The sequence below is a fragment of the Talpa europaea genome (assembly GCF_964194135.1).
Source record: "Talpa europaea genome assembly, chromosome: 6".
Lineage (NCBI taxonomy): Eukaryota > Metazoa > Chordata > Mammalia > Eulipotyphla > Talpidae > Talpa > Talpa europaea.
The window spans coordinates 10,036,316-10,059,351 of record NC_140072.1 but is presented as its reverse complement, the minus strand read 5'-3'; the positions used below and the strand labels follow the sequence as shown (position 1 = coordinate 10,059,351).

Below are 23,036 nucleotides of genomic sequence, written 5' to 3'. Positions count from 1 at the left end.
ACCAATGAAACACAAAGCTGTGAAGGGAAGAATATGTTTCTCATTTCTAAGCTGTCTGAAAAAATGTCACTGGGCCAACTTGAATCATCTTTCCCATTATCATCTAAATGTATATTTGAAATGCAGCATCATAAACTAAATGGATATTTTAAAAGTGTCATGTTAGATTTTCACTGGTCATAAAGCTGCCTAATGTTATTTTCTATTATTTTAACAATCAACCAGAGCTTGTTTTATACAATTTTCACACAACTCTACAAAATAAACATTTCACAACTGAACTCAAATGGCATAGTTAATTGTTAACTTTCCCTGATCTTTATATTTCACCAATAGTGACCCAGTTGTCATAGTTATTGGTTTAGAGTATTGGACAGAATGAATAGAGAACAACTTACTTTTAAAACCACCTGAATTTTTCATTGGTTGCCAGATCACAGCTTTTAAAATTGAATGAATTAAAAAAGCAGAAATAAATAAGTGAATGAATTAATTTTGCTAATATTAATTATCTGAAGGAAACTTATTACTTTAAATAATTAGAATTCAAACACGCCTGTGCTATGACCCTGCTTTGTAAAAGCAGCATCAGACAAAGAGAAAGACGCCATCCATGAGGTGTGGAATCAATGCCCTTTGGACTCAGGAAAGCTACAAACTGTGAAATTAGGTCACAGATAATATTTTTATCAAAAAATGTGGCTTTAGATTTAGACACAACTGTTAAAGATTATTTGGTAATTTAGAGGATAGGTCAGCTTCCTTTCCTCTAAATTTTCCCCTCCTCAGACACTCAGCAATAGCCTCTGAGGTAAAAAAAAAAAAAAAAAAAAAGAACTCTGCCATGATAAAAGCAAAGAGAAACAGCTATTTCAAAGAATGAATTCTAGATTTGTTTAGATTCAAGTTTTCAAAACTCAGATTGTATATACACATGCAATCAAATAGCAATTAAATGGGACTCTGAATTTTAAAAGAACTAGCTTCAAAAGAAACCTCATGGCCCAGCAGGATATGGCAGGGCCAACCTGGTCCTTTTAGCAGAAATCACAGTGACAGATCCCACTGCAGGACAATCTCCACTCCTCACGCTGGCGACAGACCCCTATGGAGGGGCTGTGTGGCCCAACACATCACCTAACTTCCCTTTACTTGTTTTTCAATGGCTACTATAATTAAGCTAGAAACTGAGATGCTTGCACACAAGTTATAAGGATTAGTGCCCATGACTTGCATTTTCAGAAGCAATGGTCAGTCCTTAGATGTGGCCATTGCCCTTTAGCTGGTCTTTGCAGGGCACTTGATTCTACTGAGGTGGTCACTTCCTGATGGTTCCAAGCTGCGAGCTGACCTGTATTACATCAGTGTCAGGCGGTAGACCATCTAGAAGCCAACTTCCTACGCTCAAAAGGCTTCATATATCATAATATGAGGCCGTATACAAATTAAAGTTAAAAAAAGAATCATTCTAAAAATTGGGGTAACCATGTAGTGCTTGGGGTGATCTGATCAGAGCTAGTATCCTCATACAAAAGAAATCTAAAATGCCCAGGAAATTCTGCACAGACCTTTAAGAGGTTGTGAGCCCTGAGACTAATCTAACATGAATCCCAGAAACTGCTGGTTCCGATGACTACAAGGACAACCAGAAGTCCAGGTGTCTGTCTCTTCTAACTTCTTAGAATAGTGACTGGCCTGAGTACATTTCAGATACTTTGGGAATAAATAATTTACTAGGGGTTGTGTTGTTGCTTGCACCCCATGGGAGCTCCAGAACACTAATAGGAAGCTTCTAGAAAGTTGGTGCTCTACTCCTCTGGGCTTCAGGAGAGAAGGGTTTCCAGATGAGGAAGGCTGGTAGTGCTGGGTGCTGGGTTGGATCAAGTGCAAGTGACAAAACCCTAACCTGACCACACCTGGCAGTCGTGAGTGGGGTCAGTGATGTCAGGCTGACCATTTGGTTCTTTTGTCCATGACATTACTATCCATGTCCATGACATTACCAGGTACTATCCTTCAATAATGAGTGCAGATGACTGCTACCGTGTCACCAGAGGTCCCTGGAGTGAGCCAGATAGCCAGTGCACTGACTGACACTCCCAGAACCAATTATCTTGACAGGAGTTTGTGTGACAGAAAGAATGAAGGTATGGGCTGTGCATTTAGCCCACACTCCAGCCTTAGAAACTTCTCCAGGGTGGGGCAAGAATTGTAGCTCCATGTGTATGTGTGTATATGTATGTGTATGTGTGTGTGGTGTAAATAGCCAATTTTCTTAACTAAGTCTTATCTCCTTTTTCTCTTACCACCCAATATAGGGCTATGGATGCTGAAACAATCACTGAGTGGCTCTTCGGTATTTAATTGACTACTGGATTGGCTGATAGGAGGAAGCCTAATTCTTTTTGGTTTTAGGGCTCCAGCTTCATTTATATAGGAGACAGCAACAGCCCACCCACAAAAATTCATAAAATCAACAGACAAAACCAGTAAGGACATAAAGAACTCAATACACCATCAACCAACAAAATCTGACTGACATTGACAAAAGACTACAACTCAGTAGAATACATGTCATTTTTCAAGTGATTATGAAATGTTTATCAACATAAACCACACTTTAGGCCACAAACAAATCTCAACAAATTTAAAATAACTGAAATCATACCCAGTAAATTCCCTAACTATAATAGAGTCAAACTACTACGGGGATCAGATACTGTGACTGAAGGAGACTTGGCAGGGAACCCCAGATACTGGAATCAGACTACTGACCCAAGTAACATCTTACTTTGGCCTTGTTTTGATATTTTTACTAAAAATACTATCACTGTGCCTTTCTTCATAGGCTGATGTGTGTCAGTAGAACTATTTTTCCTAATTTTGATTATGCTTATTGAGGTAACAGTTCGCAACACTATAGGGCATAGGTTCACACTTCTACAAATGTAATGTCACCAATAGTGTTGCTTTTTGAATCCCCTATACAGCCTATATACTTTTGGGGGCACTTTCTTGAAGTCTAGTATCCTATGTAAATGAGTATTTAATTTGGAGAATGTTCCACCTATTCTATCCTTGCAGAAGGCGGCTTTATTTCTCTGTTCCCTACCCAAAGCTTTCAAGACATCAAACATTGACCTGCTCTTCCTGATCAGGCCAAAGTTGCTGGAGGCATTGTTGAGCCCAGGGTATTGCCTGACCACAGGTGCCCAGGACCCCAAGATTCTCCCACAATCTGCCTCAAATCCCCCAGAGGTGAGTTTCCTCTGCAAGGAGAAAAAAAGCTCTTCAAGAACAAGAGTCAGGGAGCTTATTGTTCTTCTTCCTGGAACAGTTCCTTGCTGCTGTCAGGCTGCCTGGTGTCCCAGGGCGGTCGTTTCCAGGTTTGCCTCACTCTTGAAATAAATGTCACCGATTCCATGACTGTGCAGCTGCCAGAGCGGTCAGTGACGCCCATGGTGGACCTTCTCCAACCAGCTCCTTTCCCCCCAGCTTCCCGCCCTCAACACCCACCTCAGGAAGCACCTGGGAAGCCAAGCTAATTAGTCAGTGCAGCTTCAAGCCCGTCAGAATCCCAGTCCCTCCTCAGCTGGCCAGTGAGCAGGAACTTCTTGAAGTTTTTCAAAGGCCTTTGCGGACCTTCCCAGTGGTGCAGCAGGTTGAGGTCAGTGCTGTGAAGCTGTGCACAGCCTCTGCAGCACTGGTTCGATTCCTAGCTGGCCAGGGAGATATCCAAATGGCGAGGCAGACCTCTCCTGCCTCACCCGCTGCTCCCCTCAGCAGTATCTTTGGTCAGTCTGCCTGTTCTGCTCTGTCTCTGTTGAATTCTCTCACCCTCCTGAGCCTCTGGCCGGTACCTCAGTGCTTGCATAAAGAAATCAATCTTTAAAAATTTTGCTTAAAAAAAAAAAAAAGGCCTTTGCTGGAAACAGAGTGCGGGTAGAAAGTGCGGGTCTGGATCACTGTGCACTGTAGGAGACCCCATTACCCGGATTTAGACTATTATGTGCTGAAGTGTGCCCATCCCAAATTCACTTGTGGAAGCCCTTGTCCCCAATATGATGGTGTCTGCAGGTAGGATCTTTGGGAATTAGTTTTAGACAAGGTCAGGGGGGCTGGGCCCTCAGGATAGTTTATACGGAGAGGCGCCGGGGTGTTTGTTCTCTCAGCCTCCCTCTCTACTCTCTCTCCCCCTACCCCCATCCCCACTCTATAATCCCACTTCATTTTTGCTTTTTGCACCCAGCCTCATTCATACAAGGGAGTTAACAGCCCACCCTTCATCACAAATCTGCACGTTCCAAGAACACACCTGTAGTGGCAGGAAAGGACCACAGTGCAGGTTTTCTAAGATCCAGCAGACCAGGTAAAGGAGGTGTCAGAGTCCTCAGTGGCTTTTTGCAGGCTTTTATTGGGGATCACCAGGCATATGGCAGGCAGGGGTGCTGGGGGGCCGGGAAGCTGGCAGTTCTCCCAACCCCCAGCAAATCCTCACTCTATCTGGGCTCTCTGGCCTTCTCTCTGCTTCTCGGCTTCTCTTTCGGCTTCTGCTGGTGTCCCCCTGACACCGCCCTTAAAAGTCCAGTCTCAGCCCAGGTGAATCCCATCTACCTCTGCCCACACCCTACTCCAGGCGCCCGCCATCAGGCATGTTTCAGGACCGCAAGGATCCATCATCTGTCCTGATGGCGGGAGGGCAGAAAAGCCTGACATTTTTCCTTACCCTACAACACCTCATCTCATGTCCCTCCGCCCTTGCGTCCTGGGAGTGGACTGCCATCCTATTTCTGTGCTGCTATCTGAGGGACCTCTCTGGGAGTCAGCTGGGGCTCTGTGCCCCCAAACCTTATTTCTCTAACCAATGTCGTGAACGGTCATGTAGCTTCTTTTCTCATTGCCATTCAAGATGGGGGGAACCTGGCACGTAAAGTCAGCACACCTGAGTTTGAGGTCAAACTCAGCTAATTACTGCCTGGTGGTCTGGAAAGTCATGACTCCAGAGACCCTCAGCTGCCTCATCTGTGTTGCCTAACATAAAACACACAGGGTTATTAGAAGGCTTGAAAGAAATAATGGAGCCAAACCCTTTAACAAATCTTAAAGCAAGTGCAATCACAGCTCTTCATAATAAGACATTAGCTTATTTCTCCAGAGAGAGAGCAAATCGTGTGCATGTCCAATCACTGAGGTACAGCCTCGTCCATTTGATCCTCTTATACTTTCACAATCGCCCCTGGTATCTCTACTGCTAACATGAAGATAGTAGCATTGAGTTGTGTGGAATTTAGCTCTGGTTTCCTTATTGGTCAGAACAGTAATTAAACTAGTTTTTTTAGATGACTAAGTGAAATGATTTATGAAAGTTAACTCTTACAATGATGGGTATACTTCTATGCTTGATAAGTATTAGGGTGTTTAAAACTATGTATAATGCTGTAACCATGGTTCTGTGACTGTGCCTGTCTCGTCTTGTCTGTTAACTGGTTGGCTGGTTTATTCCCAATCTACTGCCCCTTCTTCTCCCCAGCTTCTGTTGTCCTCTTCCCTCTAAGTAACCATTCTAAGGTGTTGGATATTACTCATGTCACTTCTTCATTACTAATTTTCTATTTTCTTTGTAAAACACATTGAGCTGTTTGAGGTGTGGAGAAGCTCCATTTCTCCAGCCACTGGCCACATCCTGAAGGAAAAAGGAAGGATGCTAATCCAAGCGTAATGGACTCCAAAAGCAGCTGAGTGTTTCAGCTTCAAAGACCAAAATCCTCTTTTTTCCTTCTCCAAAATAAAAGCCAGGGCCTGTCCCCCTCAGTGACTGTGGCTCACAGTCCTGTTGACTGGTCACTGCCTGGAAAGCACCTGGGAGGAGCAGCACCCTGATAAGGCCTGATCCCACTCATTGAGCAATGGGTTGATGTCATCCTCATCAGGAACAGGCTATGCCCTATAGCAGAGACAGAGGAGATCACTCAGGTCCACCTACAGGCTCACAGAGCCCAGAATCTTCTGAAGGCTCAATATACATAAATTAACTCTAAATGGATCACAGGCATAAATACAGGCCCTAAAACCATAAGCCTCCAAGAAGAGAATATAGGAGTAAATTTTATTCACCTTATTGTATTTAGTCTTTCTAAACTATGACACCAAAAGACCAAGTAACAAAAGGAAAAAAATAGATAAGATTACAACTTTGTACTTCAAATGACACCAACAAGAAAGTGAAAAGAAACCCACAGAAACATGAAAATATTTGCAATGCCTAGATCTGATAAGAGACTTGTATCCAGAATAAAGAACTCTTATAACTTTTTAATACAAAGCAAAACAACTCAATTAAAAAATTCAAAACTCAAAGGATTCAAATAAATTTTTCTCTAAAAGAGATATACAAATTGCCAGTGAAAACACAAAAGATATTAGCTACCCTGGTATTAGCTATTCTGAAAACCACAATGAGAGACCACTTCACACCCACTAGGAAAGCCATAAAAAGACAGGTAATAACAAGTGTTGGCAAAGATGTGGGGCGATTGGAATATTCAAACACTGGTGGTAGAAATGTAAAATGTTATGATCACTTTGGAAAACAGTCTGGCAGTTTCCTCAAATGATTAAACACAAAATTTCCATATGACCAAACAATTTCACTCTTAAGTCTATACCCAAGAGGACTGAAGATACATGTCCATGTGAAAACAAATATACATGTTCACAGTAGCATTATTCAAAGTAGCAATTTAGTGGAAACCACACAATTGTCTGTCAATGGATGAATTGATAAATAACGTGCATTATGTTCATACAATGGGTTATCATTTGGCAATAAAAAGAAATGAAATGTTACAACATGGATGTCCCTGCAAAAGATTATGCTAAGTGAAAAAAAAACATACATTTTATGATTCCCATTTTTGTAAATTGTTCAGAATAGATAAATTTGTGGTGATAGCAAGTACATTAGTGACTGCCTATGACTGAAGGAATGAGGAGTTAGGGGTGACAGCTAATTGATATGAGAATTCATTTCAAGGTGATCAAACAGTTCTAAAATTGATTGTGGGAATGATTGTATATATTAAATGTATGTGAATATATTAAATTATTCTGTGAATTCTGTGAATATATTAAAAGACATTGAGCTAACACTTTAAATGGATGTATTTCATAGCATGAATTTTATCTCAAGCTGTTAATAAAGAAATCCCTTTCCAGGATGGATCTTAGAACAGCTGAAGGTGGCCATTATTTTTTTAGATAAGTTTACTAAAAGCTAAGAGCCGCCAGTTAAAAAGAAATACAAGAACCCCTGATACTGAGAGGCACAAGTTTCTATCACTTTCTGCTCTGGAAACTAAGTCACCAAAACAGACTGGATTCTCAGAAAAGCCAGACCTCCCTCCTCACCTCCAACCTTGCTAACAAGGAAGGAAGAATGTACAGATGAAAATACCAGCAATCTGGTCATCACTGAGTGTTGACTTCAGAATGTAAGTAAAGACATTATCAAAGAAACTTCCATTCTAAAATAAGTGCCCTTCTCTGCTTTCCTTAGAGTGGAAAGTTTGTGATCTGATGGGGAACAGAGACTAGAGACCTGATTTTGACCAGAAGTAGTGTATGCAGGATCATCTGGTCATCTGCAGGGCTGGACTGGAAATAGTCCCTCTTAGGGACTATAACTTGCTATGGAGACTAACATGTTATCTAATTTCAGAAAATTCCACCAGCTCAGCAGCATGTCAGCAGATACCCAGCTATTTGGAGACAGATGGGACACTCATATTGAGACATGAGTGGGATTCAATGTCCTTAAATAAACCCTTGGAGGCCCTAACGCTGGGTGATTCCATACAATTCGTTCCTAGCTATTTTTATTCTGAAAACAAGCCCACAAAAAAAATCAATTAAAGTTTTCACATTTAATAAACAACATAATATAAGGACATACACTAATATCAAAGATTCATCTTCATAAAGCCATCTCCAAGCAGTGTTATGCTGTCAACAAAGATGCAGTACAATTAGAACAGCACAAATATTCTAGACTGTGAATTAGGAGACAAAAGTTCTTGCCCTACCACTACCCTTGTCATAGGGAAAAAAGAAAAAAAAACAAAAACAAAGAGACCTCAGACTGTCCATGCCTCCGTTTCCCTATCCGTAAACTGAGGGCGTGATTGAGAGTTGGTCTCTAAGACCCTTGCTATGTCCGACACTCTATGGACAATGCCCTGTTGTTCCAGTTCCCTTCAATACTCACGGCCTTCACACGATCTTAAGTTTTAATGCTACATGCATAATATTTCATGTCAAATAAATAATATGCAGCTTGTATAGTAGCCTCCAATTCAATCAAAGATTAAGTTATCCAGAAAGCTCTGTCTCTGGCGTGGGGACCACGTGATCCTCCACCCCTTTTGCCCACCTTTTCCACGGACTCCCTGGCTGTCTCAGACACGGCAGCCATAGCCTCAGCTTCCTGTCACTGCTCCCTCAGTGACACCACCCAGCCCAGTTACCCAAATCCTGCCCCTCCTCCCAGGCACAGCTCGAGGCTCACTTCTCTCAAATCTTGTGACCCGCAGGGCCAGAGCCGCCTGGATATGTGGACCCACACCGGGGACGTCACGCACACTCATATTAGCTGAGATGTGTACCCATGCCCTTCTCAGCTGTAAGTTCTCAGAGGCCAGCATGCTCAGGGACCCCACACATGTGAGGAGCATCAGGGGCGGTGTGGGAATGCTGGGGCCTAGTTACCCGTCCAGCCATCTCTTCTCATCAGCACTGGTCTCAGCCTCTGGGGGTGGTGCATTCTGGACCTTAGTCCTGTGAAAACTTAAAGAAATTTTTTTTTTAATCATTCAGGTACAGCCAACAAAAGTCAGCAAGAAGCATTTCAAAGGAAGAGCTGAGGTAAATCTAAGAAAGATTCTCTGAGGTCAAGGCAAGGGTGAAGCCTAAAGGTAAACATGAGGAAGAACTTCCTGGCAGTTCTTCAGCACCCCAGGAACACATGCCCTCTCCTTAGTTGGAAGTTTATTTAAAATGGGTGAAGTTTATATTTCATGGCCATATGAGTACAGGTCATTGTAGAGGTAGGTGTTCTTCCAGAAAATCCACCGGGCTCAGTGATACCAAAACCTCAGCCATAGGTCCTGACTACCGCGAGGTTTGAACCCAGTATAATTTATACATTGGGCTTTTACGTCCCATGTGCACAAAGTGGTCAGAGCTGGAATGGCCTAAGAGGTTACCTGGCCACTCATCACTAAGAGAGCAATTCGTGAGCTAAGTTTAGAGAGGCTGCTTCTCTCCCACGCTGATTGAATTTCACCACGTTCACCACGTACTCTCAATTAAAATAGAAACATACGGGGCCTCCCTGGTGGCACAGAGGATTAAGCACCGCACTATGAAGCTGTCCGCAGCCTCTGCAGCACAAGTTCCATGCCCAGCCGGCCAGAGAGAAACCCACATGGCGAGGCAGATCTCTCCTGTCTCGCCCACTGCTCTCCTCAGCAGTGTGCTTTGGTCAGTCTTCCTGTTCTGTTCCCCACTTTGTCTCTGGTGAGTCTTCTCACCCCCCTGCATTTCTGGCCTGTACCCCAGCTTTCGTATGTATAAATAAATAAATATTAAAATAAATAAATAAAATAAAATAGAAACATACATTGCAGCACCAGGAGTGAAAATGAAGTGAGTATGAAAAACAAAAGCAGACACCCATCTCACAAGAACCCCCTCACACTATAGTCACAGCCTTTACCTGGTAGCTACTCTCTGCCTGGCCCAGGGGGAGGTGCTCCCCAGGGAGAGGGAAGAGGGAGACAAAGGTGAAACTACAGAGTTCTTGCTCTCTTAGCTTATCTCCCTGGTTGACAACGTAATAAACAAACACGGAAAAAATAGTATTGCCAGAATCAAACACAAGTTCGGGGCAACAACAGAGGGTTTACAGGAGGGCCCTTCATGACTGGTTGCCCTATAAAGAAACAGAATGACGGAGAGCAGGCTCAGAAGCAGAGGGTCTAAGGGGACTGGGCCAGAGAAGGTCTCCTCAAAGTAGGCAGGGCTGGAGCAAGCCCTGGGGGGTGGATGAGATTTTCAGAGTAACAGGCGGTGATGTTGCCGATCCATAGAAGCCCACTGCGCCTGGAACAGGGCTGACTTCTGGCTTCCGTCCCCTGGAAGAGCTGCTGCTCAACATTCTAAATTTATCTGTGGGAGTTAATCACAGGGAGATAATCATCCCTGAAGAATGTCTGCATTTGCCTGACACTGGCCACCCCAACGCCACCCACCTGGACCATCACCTAAACTCACTACTTCTTCGGCAGTTCTTGTGTGTGTGTGTCTGCACGTGTGTGTGTGTCTGCACGTGTGTGTGCACAAGCATGTGCACACTCACACCTGCTTTGTCACTGGTATGTCCATTCCACCCGGGACATGGCTCCATCTATAATCCTTAAAGCTTACTTTCTAGCTTCTGGGCATCCGTTGCAATTATAATGCTGTCATAAGCAGAAAAAAGATAGGCTAATTAATCATTGTCAATACTGGCCCCTATTTGCCAGATGAGGTTTTTGAACAGCATAGTTGGGAATAATTTGCATCAGCTTGTATTTCCCTGTTTTATGTCATTAAAAAGATTTATTTGGCATCGTGGTCACTGTACATAAATATCAAAGCAATGAGGTATAAATATGGAAGCTCTGGGGTATAACTGAACGGCGGAGATTCACTCATTTGCATTCAGCAAATTGTGTACACAGAACTGCATGGGACTCAGAATATTGGGCTTATCAGGGGCCTTTAACAGCTTCCAGAGTTACCTGAACTTGGCCAGAAGCCTTCTGGCACCTGCCGATAAAGAGTGCACAGTTTCACTTCTGGAGGCTGAACTGGAATATTCACCATTATCTCACTCCTTGAAATTCCTGCAGTCACGTGACTTTCTAATGGGTCCCCAGACCTCTGTGATTACTCAGACTGATAGTTCACCTGTCGGACATTGTATTCATGTGCCTATAAGTCACAGCCACTAACTGAGATTAATCTTTGTGACATCAGGATGTGCCCTGACTAGAATCACAAGGCTGGCCAGAAAGAACATTCCTTTGGAAAGCACAGTGATTCCCAATACCCAGAAATGTTAGGAATCTTCACAGACAGCTGGACGCTCCCTCAAAGCTGGCATAGCCCTTTCCAAGCTCTTCTTTGATTCTCCCTTCTCTCCACCCAATTCCTATTTTTGTTCTAGTAAACTGTTTATACCTGCATGTGGCCAGCTCGCTCAAGCACGGGCCCTACAGGTACACTTCCACTCACCCACACACACAATAAATCACAGATACTATTTACTGTGTTTTTTTTTTTTTCCTGGCCAGACATCATGCCATCAATACAATTATTGACCCAAGTTGTTTCACTTAATTCTCACAAAAATGTCTGATGATGATTTGAATCCTTTTTTTAAGGATGATAAGGCCTCAGAAGGTGAGGTCACTTGCCCACATTGACAAAACTCACAAGAAGTCAGCTACGATTTGATCCCAGGCCTCTTTTTCATTACTTATTTATATTTTTCATATTTTTTTCATGAAGGTGACATTGGTTTACAACACTGTCTATGATTCAGAAATACAGGCTCCCTCCTCCACGGGTGTCCCTGAGTGCAGTGCTCACACCGGATGCCTTTACATCAGCTGGCTTCTTGGACCAGGACTTCTCTGTTTGACTCACTGCTCACGCTTGAAGATTTCCTGACTCCTGATTTTATGTGATATCTCTCTGAAAACTGGTCAATAGCCTTTGAAACTTAGAACTTCTTTAGAAGGAACTGAGAAATGCTCTACTCAAAAGAAAGAGATAGATGGTGATAGCTATGGTCACCATAACACTACTTTTTCAAAAAGCTTTTGAAAAACCATCTTTTGACAAAAAAGGTGGATTTTATACTTTAAGACAAAATCTACACATTAATCCTTCTAATATTTCTGTGAGTGTTCTCATGTCGACGCCACAATTCATACTTGCCGTGGCGGCACTACACCAGACTCTGTTGGAGGATGAGGTCTGCTCAGGGTGACTTTCCAGAGGAAATCAGGGTCAGTGATTAACTCTTGTTCTTCCAACTCACGGACATTCTCCTTTGGAAATGGTGATAGAGAGAGTTCAGGAGCACCCAAACATCAGTTTCCTGCTCACCCTAGTTATCAGATTCATTTTTGACTTCTACATCCTAAAAATCATGTTCTCTCCAGCCACTGACTACAGGACACCCATGGCACTAACATCACCTGCCATCCCACAGAGAAGTCTGGGTTGAGTTTGTGATGGCAGTTACGCCTAAAGTTATGCCCAAATGTTCTCACTCACTTTCCTTCAACTCAATATGCCTGGGAGCTGGATAATTTCCTGAAACACTGATGGAGGGCTCCTGTAGAAAGTCAGTCCGCATAAAATTGTTCAAAACAAAGGCTCGGAGAAATGGGTTTTTAAAGGCAATTTTGTTACCCAGACCTTTCAACCCCCCTCAATCCGCAGAAGATTTCCCCCTCAGTCCACAAAGAAGTCCCCCTCAGTCCACAGAATAGACCCCTCAGTCCTCAGAGGAGTCCCCCTCAGCCCACAGTGAGCCCCTCCACACACACGTTGCTCCTGAGGTGCCTCCACTCCCTCCACCATTGCCTTCCTCCAGCACTTCACAGCCACACAGTCCAGGGCTACCTCCATCCTGCTTTCATGGCCCACCTACAGTCTCCTGTCTCCCCAAGCAGGTTGGAGGTGCCCACAGCAGGCCAGTCTCCGTCCTTTGCGCATCCCCTCACAGGACATTTCAACATTTTCCCTTGAGGGTGGCTTCAGGGTCAGCGTTGCTGAACCACCTTTGCTGAAACGCTTATCCTGTGCCTGATCCTACCTCCGGGCAGGTGAAGCGCGCCCAGCAGGTTTCCTGAGGGGAATGGACTGTACCTGGAAGGGAAGGGAAGGATGGGGGTCTGGAGGGAAGAACTGGTGCATTGGCTACCCTGCTTCCCCTTGCTGGCCTCCCCATCACTGGAGGAAACCAGAGACTGCTTCTTCTAGGGGAAAGTCTCCTCTCCTCCATTCCCCAAGAAGACCCTGCTCAAGGGCTGGGTCCTAGGGGTCTGCACTTCAAGACTCCAGCTCACTGGGGTTTCTGGAAGATTCTGGCAACCAGAATCCTGCAATGACCAGGGAGAAGGAAAGAGCCATCTGCCACCCACCCGCCTCGCTCCTTGGCCTTTCTGTTGTCTCCCAAGGGGCGGATCCAGGGCAGGCAACCCAAGGTCACAGGCACTGATCAGGATTAGGGGTGCCCATGAAACCAGAGCCCACCGAGGTGGAAAAGAGCAGGTAGGAAAATGCCTCAGCCAAGATGCTGTCCTCACCGGCTCCTCAGGTGACTGCAGAGTCAGCGCTGGGTCCTGGGGGCTCCCCGGGCTCCGGCCCACGCTCCCGGGACCCCACCCTCTGAGGCTGCAGGGGCCTGGCCAGGTCGGAGGAAAGGCCAAGGGAACTGGGTCCCAGAGGAGCCCCTGACGGCCCCTCCTCAAGGCCCAGAGCAGAGCCCGGTGTGGAAAAGCAAACAGGCCCTGGCCGCTGCCCTTTGAACCTTTTGCAACTCCCTCTGCGCTCCCCAGCCGCGGCCCGGGCGGGTATAAATACAGCTCCGGGGCCAGCCGCGCATTCCCATCGCGGGGTGCGGGGTCCGCCGGAGCCGGTGGGCGCGGGTGTGTGAGCAGCCTGCGAAGGGAGACCCAGCGGCAGAGCGCACTGAGGGTGCCGCCCGGCTCCGCCATGGGCCCCCCGGGGCCGGCGCTGCGGCTGCTGCTGCTCCTGCTGGGCGCGGGCGCCTGGGCGCGTGAGTGCGGGGCCGGCGGGGAGAAGCCTGTGGCCGGCGGGGGTCCGCCACAGCTTGGGCCTGGGTCCCGGCGGGGACAGTCAGGGCGGGGGACGAAGGCTGGACAGGCAGAGGCTCCTCCACACCCAGGAGCCGGCTCCCCAAAGCCCGCTTCCTGATAGGGGAGAGTCCGGCCTGTGGGATCTGGGGCCCATCCTGGAGGCCAGAAAAACTCAGTTGTCTTTCTCCTTGCCTTGCAGAAGAGGGAGCGCCGGGAACTGCCAGCCTCAGCTGTTCAAGTAAGGCCTTTGCCCACTGGGGAAGCCAGCACCCCCACCCCGGGCCATCCCCGCCCCCCGTGCACCTGTCACTAAGGGCTGTGGCCCGTGCGCACCCCTCTGAGCCCCAACAGCCAGCTCCCTGGGCCTCTGCCCACCCCTCTGCTGGCCCTTCTATCTGTCCACAGCTCAGCCAGGGGGTGGGGCAGCGAAGGGGCTGCCTCTCTCTGCGCCCATCACCATCCTATCGATCAATGGCTAATCATTGATCAAAGCACATGAGGGTGAAGAAATGCTGACTTTAACCTTTGTGCAAAAATCCAGACCCCCACGCCTTCCTATTTACCTGACCGCTAGGGGTCAAAGGAGCTGGCCCTGCGGTGGTACCCAGTGTTCCCCGGAGAGCGGGCGTCTGGCCTGTGATGGAGCCGCGCTGCCACCTCGTGCGCATCTGCCGTCACTGCACCTGGGTTCAGGCCACAAATGTTCTTTTTTTCAAGTTGTTGGGAAAATTCCTTTGGAGCACAAATAGAAATCTCCAGAAATTCCTTCTTGGGGTGCCTTCTTCAATCATCCAGATTGTTGGTAGCACTGAAAAAGATTCTTGTATTTTCAAGCCATAAAGGCATGAGCGATAGCACTACGTCGAATAAAGGTCATTTGAATTCCAGCTATTTTTGATCGTCTATGCCACGGTCTCTCCCTGCCCAAAACTGACTGTGCTCGGGAGTCGGTTCTAATGGCTTGACTGACACCTTTCTCCTTCTTTTAGAAGATGCAACTCGTTTTAAGCACTTCAGGAACTATGTATACAACTATGAGGCAGAGGGGTCCAGTGGGTTCCCCGGGACCGGGGATTCAAGAAGTGCCACCAAGATCAACTGCAAGGTAGGGGGCACGAGGGTTTGGGGGTGCGAGAGACCTGGAGCCCAGCTGAGCACACCATGCCCCCCTAGGCCTGCTGTATCTTCAAGGACTGCCACAGGCCTGCTATTGGACAGTCAGCTGCTTTGCTGAGATGGCTGCTGCAGAAAGCTGGGCCAGCCAGATTTATGTCCCTGTAAACTTCCACAATCGGAATATGTGACCTAGAATCTCAGAACCACAGCCCGGTAGATCTGACCTGAGAAAGCCCAGTGGGTGAGCCAAGGGTGACGGGTGTCTCAGGACCTCACCCTGAGTGAAGTTTATAGGCAGTAGATTCTGTTGCTAAAAGTAATAATTAGTTTGAAACCAGAGGAATGTGAGCATGCTGTTCCTGCTCAAGTACAGCTTCACTTCTTGTTGAGACTGGCTGTCCTTGTGTCCAGGCTCACAAGAAACTGATTTCTGGGCCACTGTTGGGGCTCACGGGTGGAGGAGCCGTCAGGCTAACTAGGGTGCTGCCTCTCCTTTTGAGAGCTTGTGGCCTGTTCTGACGCGGTGCTTGAATACGATTACAGATCCGTGCTTCGTCACGCTAGCCACAGCTCAGGCACCCTGGGCCGCCTGTGGCTGGCGGCCTGGGTCAGACTTCCCCTCTCCACAGAAAGCTCTCTGCACTGTGCCGGAAAACAACCAGGTGTCTGATTAGGTCTTTACGGAGACAAACAGCTTGGCTTTTAGTGACTTTAAGTAAATGTGTGCTTTGAAAACCAGTGACAGCCCCTGCTGTTTCCTACCCTTCTCCCTAACAATTACTCACAGCTCCTCTTTCTTCTAGTCAGTTGTACCTCTTAACAGCTAAGTGAGTACATTTTGAACAATAAAAAGACACCCCCCCTTTTACATGCGTGGGACATACTTAAGAAACTTGGTGCCCTTGGACACGGGCAGGTCAGACGTAGGACTCAGGCTGGTGCTCCACAAAGTTCCGTGAGGCATGCTGGGGACGCAGGTGGGGTGGGTGCACAGGTGACATGTCCCCAGACAGCACTTCCTTCGGGGTCCTAATCGAGCGAGCCCTGGGACCTGGGGGACATTGTGTTCTTGATGGAGGGTCTTGCTGTATCTCAGGTGGAGCTGGAGGTCCCTCAACCCTGTAGCTTCATCCTGAAGATAAGCCAGTGCTCCCTCAGAGAGGTCTACAGCTTCAACTCGGAGGGCAAGGCCTTGCTGAAGAAGACCAAGAACTCTGAGGAGTTCGCTGCTGCCATGTCCAAGTAAGGCATGGGCCTGTGTTTGCGTTTCTGAGCTCTGCGAGCTGCCGGATGTGCTGTATGTGTGTGTGTCATATGTGTGCGTGTCCACGGAGGGAGGAACGTGTGTGCTCACATGAGGCATGATCATGGGCATTTTCTGTATTCACTGTGGATCGGGAAAATGGCTGAGTTTTCATGACAATCAAAAAGAGGCCATGCATTCTTTACCCTCCCCAGGAGAAGCTCCCAGAATCACCATGTCTCTGTGCTTGGCCAAGATCACAAGCTTTAAACTCCTTAAATAATCAAATGGAGAGGCCTTGTTGGAACAATGAGTTCTTGCTTAAAGACTTTTGCAAGATGGGTGCTTTATGGGCTTCGGGGGGGGTCCGGTGTCCTGTGGCTGTGGCCCACCCGTGGTGCAGCTCACAGGTCTGGTCAGTGGGGCAAGGTCAGCCTAGCAGGCCAGAAACGCCATCTGAAGGGTCCTGAGCATGGGCAGTGCAGGCAGCGCAGGCAGTCCTGGAGTTGTGGTCTTGGTCCCCATGGACACCCTTGCATTTTATTGGACATTAGACATGGAGGCCAGTCCTTTCTCTGCAGCGTAGCCCTTGTGCCTCTGTTGCTGAGAAATATGCCTCATGTATCTGACACTTGGAACTATGTGAAGGAGCCAGTTGCAGTGACAGAAAGAAGTAGCAGTTACTCTTCGGTCCTTACCCAAATAAAAGGGATTCCTGCTCTTGACCGCAAAGTTTTCCCAAGCCTGCAGTGCTGCTTTGTCTGGAACTTTCTGAGAGGGTGTAGAGATGTGGGCTTTCTTCTTCTGACTTCACTAGAGCAGGTGCAGCCTAGGCCCTTTGAAACCACCAAAAGGAAGTCCCCAAATGGAAGTCCCTAATATCAGAGTTGACATGGGCTTTGGGCATGGTCTGAGACCACAGATTTTAATGTCTGGGACTCGAGCCCATGAAAAGGATGGCAGTAATATGTGAAGATAAATGCATAAGTTTGTTTCATTTCAGTGTTGTTCATGTGGGGGGAAGCCAGAATAAAGACATGTCACCAAATAGGAGACTATGTGAATGAGTTCTACATGACCATAAAATGGAATTTGAGGTAGTCTTTCAAAATGAATCTGCTGAAGGCTCTTGCCGGCTTCACAATCCAGGAATGTTTTTCTTAATGGTCTGGAAACCATCTCTTTGAAACGTAAGCATCAAGGAGGATTGCACCCCATCTCCATGGCAATCCGCTAACACTGAAGTCACCCCAATTACCTGGTGACCGAGGACAAACCAGAGTGACAAAGGGGGCTGGGAATCCTCTTGCTTGAGGACAGGGCAGAGCTGGTCTCGTGGAATGAGTCGGGGGCTTGCCCATGCTCCCCGTCCTTTGGAGATGCCTGGTGATGATTGATGTTGGTTGTTCTTTGAATATTTGGTGGAATTCCCTGGTGAGACCATCTGGTCCTGGAATTTTCTGTGTTGGGAGGTTTCTGATGATTGATTCAGGCTCTTTTTACTCATTTGTTTGAGCTCTTTTGAATGTCTTTAGATGAGAAATTATAGAAGAAAATAAATAGAATACTATAAGAAATATATAGTATAGGAAATACAACTATTTAGTTATTTCTATAAACTTTTCCATTCAGAGTGGAGAAGAAAGAGGCTGGGTTAGAGCCATGGAGGGTAACTCAGAAGGGATTTTGTAGATTATAGTTGAGTGAGAAAAGCCAGATGAGGAGAAGCGTGCATCAGACACCACCATTGGTATAAAAAGAATGATGACTCTCGCCTGTGGATGTCTCCACCTGCTCTCACCTCTCTGGATGCTGAGGGTGGAAGAGCAGGCGAATCCCCTGGAGGTTGTTCTCTGGGGGGTGTGAGAGCAGAAACCGGTGTGGGTGAGAGGCAGTGGGTGAGCCAAACAAGAAGGGAAAAGAAAGAAAAGGCCAGGCGCACACGCAGGCTCGTATACGTCAGGAAGATGCGTGTGTCAGTGCAGACAGCCACACTAAGGAGCACAGCCGCAGCCTTGCTGTCCCCGGGCTGGCGAGGCCCGAGGGCCTTCAGTGACCACTCTCCGCCTGGGCAGGTATGAGCTCAGGCTGGCCGCTACCGACGGGAAGCGAGTCGTGCTTTACCCGGAGCAGGATGAAACTAAGCACATCCTCAACATCAAGAGGGGCATCATCTCCGCCCTCCTGGTTCCCCTGGAGACAGAAGAGGACAAGCAAGTGCTGTTTCTGGTGAGAACTTATGAAGCTGGTGTTAGTGGCCCTGGAAACCCATCTTCACATCCTGGAGGGGAGCCAAGGAGGTGACAATGTAGAGAGTCACCTGAGAGTCACAGAGAGGCCTGGCAAGTCACAGAGAGGCCCGAGATCACAGCCTGAATGCAGGGCTCGGGGTGGAGGGGATGCCGAGACCCACCTAACACAGGTGGCCTGGAGCCCTGCCTGGGTGAGCTGCAGAGGCACTGCTGGGGGAACAGGGGCATGGATTCAGGGGGTTGATCCTTGGAGGCCATGCCATATGCCTCGGAACCAGAACCACCCTTGGCAGGCTCTCGTATTCCATCTCTAGCTGGCCGGGTGGCAGCCATGCCAGGCTCCCCAAGAGGAGGAAGTGCCCCCCAAATCCATGTTGCACCTCCTTTTTCTCCTGGCTCATTTCCCTGCTCCCGAAAGCACCTGAGTCGGTTTCCTGTGTTGAATTCATCTGTCATATCTGCTCCCGCAGGATACAGTGTACGGAAACTGTTCCAGCGACTTCTCGGTGAACACCAGGAAAGGACACGTGGCGACAGAAGTATCCATCAAGAGAAACCTGAAGAAGTGTGATCACTTCCAGCCCGTGAGCACAGGAGTCAGCCCCCTTGCTCTGATTCGAGGCCTGGTGAGTCTCACCCGGCATTGCTGTTCACACTGCGTGGGGTCCTTTTCGTTAATAAAACTCTGGAATGTTGGAGCTAATAGGGATTCTGGAGCTAATAGCCCGGCCCTCCTCCCTCTAGGCTAGAGCAGGACACTGGGAGCTAGGCTGGGACGGGCCACCCAAGGCCACGGCCTGTTGCTCATTGACCTGGACTAGAACCAGGCTCCTGACTCCTGCTCACGGCTTCGTCCTCTTGCTGTCCTCCTGCCACTGGTGTTACACCTTCTGCCACCACCTGAGGGGAATGACCTACTGCTCAGCCCTGAGAAGCTCTGGGCCTTGTCACAGAGCAGCAGAGTCACCCGATGTCCCCCCTGTGCAAGGGCTGGGGGCCCCAGCTCTGGGCCTCTGGCTCCCAGGGAAGTGAGAGCATGTGCTGCTTCCCTCTCCACTCCATGAAGTGACGTGACTGAGTGTCAGCATCGTCCTTCCACCCACGGACCACCCCACCTATGCCTGACCCCTCTGCCTCCTGCCTGGGCCACCCCCTCCGTACGAAGTTCTCTGCGACACCTGCTCTAGGGTCACAGAGCGCACGTGCCTGAGCTTGCCTAGTGCCTTGTAATACCTTCTGGGACGTGAGTCACAGCTCGTCAGTAAACACGCAGGGCTTGGGCAATCACTGCCGTGCCTGGCGACGTTCCCGGTCATTGTCCTTGAGCTGAAAACAGGGAGACAGTGGCCATTAGGGCCAGAGCACTAAATCAGCTGTCTCTGATGGGCACCTGCTGTGGGATCAGCACCACTGTGGGCAGCACGGAGGGAAAGACAGTGACAGCCGAACCAGGGACCTTGCCTCTGGTGCTTACGGCCCAGGCAGGGACACCATTCAGGTCACAAGAACTGGCCAGTACGGGGCACCTGATAAAGTGATAGACTGAGCAGTGCGGTCAGCGAGGCCTCACCAGGAGCGAGCACAAAACGCTGTTCCCGTAGCTCTGTCGGCAAATCTGTGAGTAGGTCCAGTTAGAAGAAATGCTGGGGGAGCCTCTGTGTACCACAAGATGTCACGAAGGATGTGGGGCATGAACCTGGACGAGACCACATTTACCAGATGTGTAAATGGCACCGAGGCCTAGGGGCCGGCTTCCAGGCAGAGAAGACACAGTGAGCAGCTGCGTGGAAGGCTGGGGCGGTGGGTGGTGAGGTGCCAGGGGCCAGGTTGCCTGTGCTTCATGCAGGATGCAGGGTCTCTTGGTGGGATAAAAAGAGTCTGTAGCATGAGGCAGCATAGGATATGCGAGTTGTTGCACTGCCTTGTCTACATGCCAAGGACCCATTTCTCTTCAACTGAGCTGCAGAACTCCCTGCCCCATCTTCGTTGAATGTAAACACCAAGGCAGACTCATGTCTCAAGCCCCAGGGACTGATCAAATGTTCTGATCTCCTGATCTCGTTCTCAGAGTCACCCCTTGTCAACTTGGATCAGCAGCAACCAGTCCTGCCAGTACTCCCTGGAGCCCAAGAGGAAGCACGTGACCGAGGCCACGTGCCAGGAGCAACACCACTTCCTGCCTTTCTCCCGCCAGTAGGTCACCATCTGAGCCCCCATTCATAACTTACGGGGTCTAAGTAAGCTGCTTGCTTCTCAGGTGGCCTGTTCCAGACGAGGCTGTGCTTGGAGGGGGGCCGTGAATAGGCACAAAGCAGACCCATCCCTGCCCTCCTTTTCAAGCTAACAGATCATCTGGCAGGAAAATCGTGGGCATGCAAAACAAGACAGTCCAGGAAAAGATATGCAAGACCCAGACTTGCAGGCTATCCCTCAGAAAAAGTGGGGATCCCTGCAGGCTGCCCTGCTAAGAAGGGCTTTCTGGAAGACTTAGGATTTTGACTGGCAACTTATGAATTCAAATCTATCTTGAAAACTCATCCATCAATGGATGTTTACTGGGTAACTGCTCTTGTGTGAGCACTGTCCTGTGGGACATACAGAGGGATTTGAAGGCACGGTGCTCATAGCACCCCTGGGTGCTCCACACTGGTGGAGAGCAAGGTTCGCATGTCCTTCTGATGGAAGGACAGCCGGCAAGGCCAGGAGGAGGAGGGTGTTGTGCAGGAGGCCGGTCAAAGGTAACATGGCTGGATGTGACCATGCTTTGAAAGGGGAGCAGGCTCTGGGCAGAGGTGGATGGGGAAAGAGTGAACATGAGAGGAAAGTTGTGCTCTGGGCTGTGGCTGTGCTGACGTGTGTGCTTCCTCTGTGACCAGGAATAAGTATGGGATGATGACACAGGTGACACAGACTTTGAAACTTGAAGAAACATCTAAGAGCAACAGTCGCTTCTTTGATGACGGTAAGACTCGACACCCGCGTGGCTGCCAGGGCTGGGAAACCCACCCAGGATGCAGCATGTAGCAGGCTTATCTCCCCATTGGGCCTTATGGAATGTGCGTGCTGATGGGTGAGGTCAGCAGCCCTGGGGGTCTGGCTAAGGGCTGCTCCTGTGAGAAAGCATATTCACTCCAGAATGTCACTGACAATGAGATCAGGAAAAGGGCTAATGCTCCCAAAGCCTCCGCGGTGTCCATCAAGAGGAACCTGGCCCGCTAAGTCTACCTTTGGCAGACCTGATAGCCTCAAGCAGCTGACGATAGGACTTGGACCTGGATGAGGTGGGCTGGGTGGGAGAGGCTTCAAGGAATCAATCCAGAATCAGTCTCTGGGGCTGGAAGGATCTGTGGGGCTCTCCAGGCCAACCCTCGCCCTATGTTCCTATACAGCGGGTCCCCCAACAGAAATGCTTCATTCACTGTCACTTCATTATAGTGTTGATAGGAAACAATCCTCTCCCAGCCAGAGCCACGGTCTGTGTGGAGTGTATACGCTCTCCCCACGTCTATGTGGGTTTTCTCTGGGGACTAACCCTCCCACATCTCACAGATGTGCAGTTAGGACACTGAAGTTAGGTCACTGACATGCCCCAGCTGTCCCCATCTTAGTGAGTGTGGGGCGTGTGAATGCAGGGAAGGTTCATCCTGTCCAGGGTGGTCTCTGCCTTGTGCCTTGAGCTGCCAGGATGGGCTGAAACAAGTGGACTGGAAAATGAATGAATGGATGAGTCAATCAATCTAACATGAGAAGTGTTTGGGTACTTATTTATAAGATGGTGGCGTGTGTAGGAACTAAACTCTTGTTTATATCAATTAGCCTATAGTCCAATGGATTTCACTGCATGTTGTTTTGCTGAAAGCCACAGTTGCCATGACCCCTATTGAGGAGGTTAAGTGAGACTCGCTGTGTTTAAATCTATCATATGCATCACCTCCTTGTTCTCAGCAACCTAGGCTGTCAGGTGCCACCTGGGCTTTCATATCCATTCAGAGGAGAGGATGACACACAGAGAGGTTTAGTGACAGGTTCAAGGTCACAGAATATTAGAGGCGGCACAGAATGAGCCCCAGGTCTAATGTAAGCCAGAGTCGTCCCCTCGCCCCACATGTCTGTGCTGCCTTAGCCCCCCTCACTGACCTAGCACAGAGCAGATGATGGTGGGGACGCAAAACGGTCTTCCCCTCTCCACGACCTGCCAGCAGGTCCACCTGGAAGGAATGGTGGGCGAGCACCCATGAGTCTCGGCTCAGCGGGACCTCCCCGGTTCCTTGCAGCCAGGAGGTAGTGGACACCACACCCAGCCAGCCTGGGTTCACTGCCAGCTCTGCCTCTTGCACCCAGCGCCGTCTTGGGCATGGTGAGCTGCTCAGGTCTGGCCCTAGTTCCCTTATCTTTTGTTTGAGAAACTGTATGCTTGCCTCCAGGGAGAGTATGGTGATAAGTGAAAAAATTGAAGTCAGGCCCCGGGCACAGAGCCAGGTACATACCGGG

The 23,036-nt window shown here is 48.4% G+C and overlaps 1 protein-coding gene across 1 annotated transcript in view; it reads left to right on the top strand.

Annotated features, from left to right (window-relative positions):
• Positions 1–13,830: 13,830 nt before the first annotated feature.
• Positions 13,831–23,036, top strand: part of APOB (apolipoprotein B) — a gene marked incomplete at both ends in the record, with an annotated part of 36,738 nt that continues 27,532 nt past the window's right edge. The window contains 7 exon segments of the mRNA XM_084236008.1: positions 13,831–13,894; positions 14,924–15,039; positions 16,147–16,292; positions 18,369–18,522; positions 19,016–19,171; positions 20,614–20,738; positions 21,422–21,507. Coding sequence (XP_084092134.1) covers positions 13,831–13,894; positions 14,924–15,039; positions 16,147–16,292; positions 18,369–18,522; positions 19,016–19,171; positions 20,614–20,738; positions 21,422–21,507 — 847 coding nt within the window.